Source organism: Sinocyclocheilus grahami, unplaced genomic scaffold (genome assembly GCF_001515645.1).
Source record: "Sinocyclocheilus grahami isolate Dianchi unplaced genomic scaffold, SAMN03320097.WGS_v1.1 scaffold2447.1, whole genome shotgun sequence".
In the NCBI taxonomy this organism is placed as follows: domain Eukaryota; kingdom Metazoa; phylum Chordata; class Actinopteri; order Cypriniformes; family Cyprinidae; genus Sinocyclocheilus; species Sinocyclocheilus grahami.
The window spans coordinates 121,417-127,944 of record NW_015507626.1 but is presented as its reverse complement, the minus strand read 5'-3'; the positions used below and the strand labels follow the sequence as shown (position 1 = coordinate 127,944).

The 6,528-nt window shown below is 39.7% G+C and overlaps 1 protein-coding gene across 2 annotated transcripts in view; it reads left to right on the top strand.

The window, feature by feature from the left end:
- ubn2b (ubinuclein 2b) overlaps positions 1 to 6,528 on the top strand; it is a 58,819-nt gene that overhangs the window by 17,290 nt on the left and 35,001 nt on the right. For both annotated transcript variants that reach the window (XM_016261461.1, XM_016261460.1), the window contains exon 6: positions 3,293 to 3,740. In XM_016261461.1, coding sequence (XP_016116947.1) covers positions 3,293 to 3,740 — 448 coding nt within the window. The remainder of the gene's footprint in view (positions 1 to 3,292; positions 3,741 to 6,528) is intronic.

The window sequence follows — 6,528 nt, the reverse complement described above, 5'->3', positions numbered from 1 at the left end:
GAGCAAAATCAGACAATAGTGTTATAGTCAGACAATGTAAGTCACTTAATATTAACTTCTTGTTTATTGAATTGTATTGTATTAAATCAGTATCACATTTACAAACTCCCTTAAAAATCATTAAAAGCTGTCACTCATCTTAGTTCATCTCGATCTCACATCTATAATCAACAAAGCTCTCTACACTGCGCAATGAATCTCTTAGTTACACCCTGTCTACACTTTGCTTATGAAAGGATTCGTGAGATATGTCTGTGATACATTACTCAACGCTGCAAAAACACGTAGAAAGCTTTGAAGCTCCCCTCAGCGATCACAAGTATGATGATGATCGGGTCAGTCGCACGCAGTAGTTTTCAGTCGCAAATGCTTCGCGTCAGGTGGTTCTTATCTTCACGTCGTGCATTGAAATCGTTCAATGTACAGCAAGCCGTGCATAATCTCTTATGTATTCACTCTTTAGCAGCAGTTTTTTACAGCAATATTTAAATGACACCCTGGTCATTCTTGGTGTAGCCAAAATGGTCCCACACTATCGACAGGCATTTCTCTGGTGGAAATAAACTTCGCTGTTTGGTCCCTCTGTCACAGTTAACCTAATGCAGTAGCCTCCGTGCCTCTGATAAGCATGTCGATTTAAGCTGGTGCACCGCTAGTGTAACTTTTTTCGTTTTGGGCAAGCTGCAACAGTTCCGTTCCGTGTAACAGAAACACTCGGTTTAGCGGAACCTTAACGATTAATTAACCGTGACGTTTTAAAGCGCGGTTAATCGCGAAACCGGTTAATCGCTGCATCCCTACCCCCGACTAAAAAAAATTCTGGTCGACTAGTATAGTCGTTCATTTTAAGCATTAGTCTACTAATCGCACTGTTATGCTGTTAATTAAGAAGGCAAGCTGCAACAGTTCCGTTCCGTGTAACAGAAACACTCGGTTTAGCGGAACCTTAACGATTAATTAACCGTGACGTTTTAAAGCGCGGTTAATCGCGAAACCGGTTAATCGCGGCATCCCTAGTCGTGAGATGCAAGAAACATAGACATATGGCAAGAAATCTGTAGACGCGCCCATAACAACAAAAGACAATACTTTATTGAACCTTTTCTGATAAGAAGTGTGCGCTGCAAACGCCAGAATTTTTGACGATCCTTTCTGTCCAGTCTGCTCGTTTTATCACATTTAACCACAGCTGTCGTCGGTTTTTTGTCTGGCAGTGGCAGCAGATATGTGATCAAGTTTCTAATTTGAGGCTGTATTACGTTGATTCTGGCACCCAACATCACAACAAGATGATATTTTAAGCTCCTTATGTAGCTGAATCTGCGCTGGTTTGAATGGGCCGCCTCCAGTTTCCCCTTTGTTTTGCTGCCTCCAGCTAGCACTGTGACGTAGGCTGACCCTAGTTACCCGTGGTTGGCCTGGCCGTGCGTCACTCAGAAAACAACAGGCCAGTCAGAAGAGAGGCTCATGAATATTAATTAGACAGGCCAAAATCGACCTGTTCTCAGCAGAGCTCCTGAGAGAGGAGCTGTAAAAATATATTGAGATGGTTTTTGGTACTTATACCGCAAATATATATTCTTAAGGACATCAAAACCTCAAATAAAACTCCAGAAAGGTGTACAATATGGGACCTTTAAAGGAATAAAAGTTTAACCAAGGCTTTCTTTTGATTATCTGCACACTTTAAGCCTTATTTTAGCTAAGAACCACCCATTTTGACAAGAAGAGATTGTCTAATTGATGTACATAAACTATTAAACAAAGTTTGTTTGGTTTTTCAGTGACATTAGTATGAACGTTTCGATTCCCAGCCAAGATAACCACCCAAGTACTCTCCAACTGTTTATTGAGCACTATAGTAGCCTATCGTCAATTTAACAAGTTTGCATTTAATGCGACGAGTGTGTTTCAGTGGTTGAAATTAAGCACCACAGTGTTTTAATAGGCATTAACCATCACCTTATGGAGTTTTGACGTGGACGTGTCATATTGGCTGAACTGTGCGATCACCTACACCTGCTCTAGTGATAATGAGAAACAATATGTGTATCCATGGCGTATTGCCCTGGTCAGACCAAAGCCCAGAGGTACCGCTGAGCAAATATGAAACACGGGTGAGCTGTTTGTGACCTGAGGGGTGTGTTGTCCACACCAGCTGTCCTGGACAGTGTGTGTGTGTGAGTCCTAGTGATGCCAGTTCCACCTGTTACCCTGAAACAAGTACATTGTAATGACTATAATATATGATAGAGGAGAAGATTAAAGCTGAGAAGATAGAAGATTAAAGGACAAATTTGAAGCCTGCTGGTTTATTGGGTCCAAATGTGCTGCTAAATTGAATATGTTTCACGGTCTTGTTCCTGTCCTCTTGTCATTCAAGCACACGTTTGATCCTCTAGCGCAGGGGTCTTCAACGTTTTTCAGGGCAAGGACCCCTTGGGAGATACAAAATGTGTCAAGCAGAGCTACATATTAAGCATATAGCCTTCGATATTAATAGAAACGAACCATATTATGATTAAGAATAAATAAATTATATGTTAAGAAGACAGTATATCAGAACTATGAACATTATTGTTGTTGCACATGCATCACTACCTGTCTATTACTTTTTATTATTAAAACTTAGATTTATGCACTATAACACATTGAAATAAAAATCACAATTCATTAGTTGTTGTAAAGTATTTAAATGGATTTGCAGAGTCATACATTTTAATTTTACAAGTCAGATGGACATTTGCATCCACCTGAACTTTAGTTATACGTTTATTTAAAAAAAATCACATTCTATTGATGCAAATATTTTTCTGGTATCTGAACTGTAAATTATGCTTTTTACAGTAATTTTACAGTTTAATATGGCGCTATAGACATAGCCCTACCCTGCTCATATGGTATTCATTTATTTGTGCAGGTCTTAAAAAGGTCTTAAATTTGAGCTTAAAAATCCTGCAGAAACCCTGATCATTACTCCAGTCTTCAGTGTCACATGATCCTTCAGAAATCATTCTAATATGCTGATTTGCTGCTCAAGAAACATTTATTATTATTATCAATGTTGAAAACAGTTGTGCTGCTTCATATTTTTGTAGAAACGGTGATACATTTTATTTTTCAGGATTCTTTGATGAATAGAACGTTCAAAGGAACTGCACTGATTTGAAATAGAAGTCTTTAGTAACATTATAAATGTATTTTTTTTAATCAATGTATTAAATAAAAGCATAATTTTTCTTACTGACCCCAAACTTTTGTGTGGTGATAGTTTTGCTTCTCTTTCTGACAGTGTTTCCACTCTGAACCGGCCGGAGAAGAAGAGGAAGAAGCTGATGAAGGATACTCTGTCTCTGGCCGCAATGATCCGCCGTTTCAGCCGTGAGAAAGAGGAGATCCGCAAGAAGACCCCGGCGGCCTCCGTGCAGCTCATCCGTGCTTTGCCAAACACCTCCCCCAGCACCGACCTGTCCATGGCCGATCTGACCTCTGACCCAGCGGTGATGTCGCTGCTGGGCGGAGCCGCGGAGAATGACATGCTGCAGGAGCTGATGGGCGATCTGGACTTTGGCCTGCTGGACTCTCCCGGGCCGTCCAGTCCTGGACCGAGTGAGAACGGCCCCGCGGCGTCCCTGAAAGCGGGAGGCGTGGGTCGAGTGCAGAAGACGGGGCTGATGCTGCCACCTCTTCCCAACAGCATTCCCGCTCCGCTTCTCAAACGCATCGAGGACCTGCGCGCGGTAAGTGCTGACCTTGACATGCACGGCACAGTCTCTGCCTTTAGCTCCAGCAAAACTGATTCATGAGCCGTGCTCATTAACAGTGACACGGGATGCTTTCACTAACAATGAAGCGGAGAGCTTTAGAGATGCAGCTTGAAAAGCTGAACTGTTTTTTCATCCGTCTGCATGTGTGCATAGCTTAACAGTAATACAGCCACCGAAACAGCACTCGTGTAACAAATCCACTGTCTTCAACAGTATATTACTGTCTGACTTCAAACTAGGGCTGCACGATTTGAGGGAGGAATTGAATTGTGATTTTTCTGATTAAAAAAAGTGCTTTTTTGAATGGCTGTACAGTATGCAGGGTTTATGCGGGTCTTTAAAAAAAAAGTCTTAAAAAGGTCTTACATTTGTTGTATCAAATTTAAGGCCTTAAAAGTCTTAACTTGTACAAGAAAGTCTTAATTATGACTTCAGGAGGTCTTCAATTTGGGGACGGAAAGACCAGAATAGCGGCTGAATGTGACGATTAAACTTCAAAAGGCTATGATTTCATTGAATAAACGAGCGCTGCAGGTTCAGAGTCCGGTGCTGTGCTGCTTTGTGTTCTGCTATTAGCGGGGAAGCCATTATAATGCTACCAAATGCTCCACCTGCTGTCAGAATGAATGAGCATTTATTGTTTTGTTCAGAGTTCAGACCAATGCTAAAATTGACCCATGTTTTTACCCTGCAAACTCAGAGCTTTAAATGTGAACTGGCAGATCAATAAGAAGACCAATACATGATAAAATTCTAAACAGAATAGGGGGTGTGCTATATGTATGGTCTTCGATAATATCGTAATTGTTGTTTTAATGATGTGCGAATTTGATATCAAGTATATCACAAAAAGCAAACAAAACACCTACAGAGTGCATGCATGCATTAGATGATGAAGTCTAGCAGGTTAGACTTGTGCGCGCACGTTTATAGTGCGTTCTTTCACTGCATGAATCAGTCTATTAATGCATTTAGAATTATCACATAATTCAAGATATTGGACAGAAAATGTTTATATTTATATCATTTCATAGAGTTAATATCACACGAAAAGTGCAGTTTTTTTCTCCAAAAGCAAGCATGATTACAAGTGTGATATTGATTTTATACAACAGTTCAATAAACAAGAAGTTAATATTAAGAGACTTAATATTAATATTAGTTTTAGACACCATATTTCCTGTTTTTGCTCTATTTCTCAAACAAAAATCATTCCAAACACAGCAACAGCGCTGTTTTGTGTCTCTGAGCAACACGATGGTGTTTCGTTCCTGAATGAATCAACCCTTTAAATGATTCGGTTCAAATGACTCACTTATTAAAGAGCAGGTCATGTGGTATTTTAAAGTGTCCTAATATTCTGTTGGAGTCCCCTACAACAGGTTTAAGTGCATCTAAGATCAGAAAACATTTTAATTTTCTCAGAATATACATTTAAGTCATTTAAGAGTCATTTGCCAATGATTTCGAAACGATTCGTTCCAAGCAAGTTCGGAGCAAACCCCTCCCTTCCATAAGCCTACTCTGCTCTGATTGGTCAGCTGGCCAAGCCTGTTGTGATTGGCACAGAGAGGAGTCCTTGAGCAAGTTAGCAAGTGCTACGATTGACAAAGCACCTTTACATAAAACAATAATATAGTGCTCCAATCCGTTCTTATAATAATAATTATCGTGCCCACAGCTAAAGTTAAATGCTAAACTGTGAACACTTAAAACAATGATGGTGGACATGTTAGCCGAGTGCTAACGTGACTAACTGATGAAACAATACAGTTTGTAAACCAAAATATGTCTACTGTAATGTTTGAAGAACGACAGACAAAAGACGCTCTGTTTTAACTTTTAATCAGAACGCAGAACAGACGAAACCAGCCTAACTAACTCCCGCATTAACCGTATAACTGCCGGTGCAGCAAAATAAACAGCAATTTCACAATAATTATAAAGTCTGTGTGCTACACTGCATTCTTTATTATTAAACTAAGTTGGAACAACGTCAGTCTACATTAATCGACACATTCTTAGGAAATAGTGGGTTCACAGCGAATTATCAGAACTACTTCAGTAAGACAGGAATATCGTGCTTTACCTGGAAACCTAAAGCTGCACTAGGTGTAAATCACATATTAGCACAAAAACGTGATATTTTGAGCACTCAATTGAAAATGTACAAAAATGTAAAATGTACCTCGTTAAGGCGATTCAGAATCGACTCTCTCTTTTGAGAGACAATATCTTTCAGGGTTCGTACTGTCATGTAAAACCTGGAAAAGTCATGGAATTTTAAAACACCAATTTCCAGGCCTGGAAAAGTTTTGGAAAAATAAATAAACCCAGAAAGTTTTGGAAAAGTCATTGAAATCTATTTCACAAAACTCTTTATAATAGAATTGTTTAATCAGGTCCTGAATTTCGGTGTGGGATTGCGCATAGGCTATATCGCATAGTTTTACTAATTCCCGCAGCTTTTGACTTTAAAATGATGGATATTCACACATTTATTCAATAGCCTATAGCATGTAGGTTTGATGAGTAAATAATCAAACCTACAGACTGAGTCCAGTCCACACAGATTGATCAAATCAGTCATTTGAAAACAGCGTGAGTGATTCAGCTGTACGCGTCTTCTCTCTTTGACTTTTTTCTTCAAATGGCTTCACATCGGCGCATCTTGTCTGCGATACAAGAGCCGCTGCACGCTGCGATACAAGACTTTCACTCACGTTTCGGGACAGTTGACAGAATAGTCACTTGCCTAATC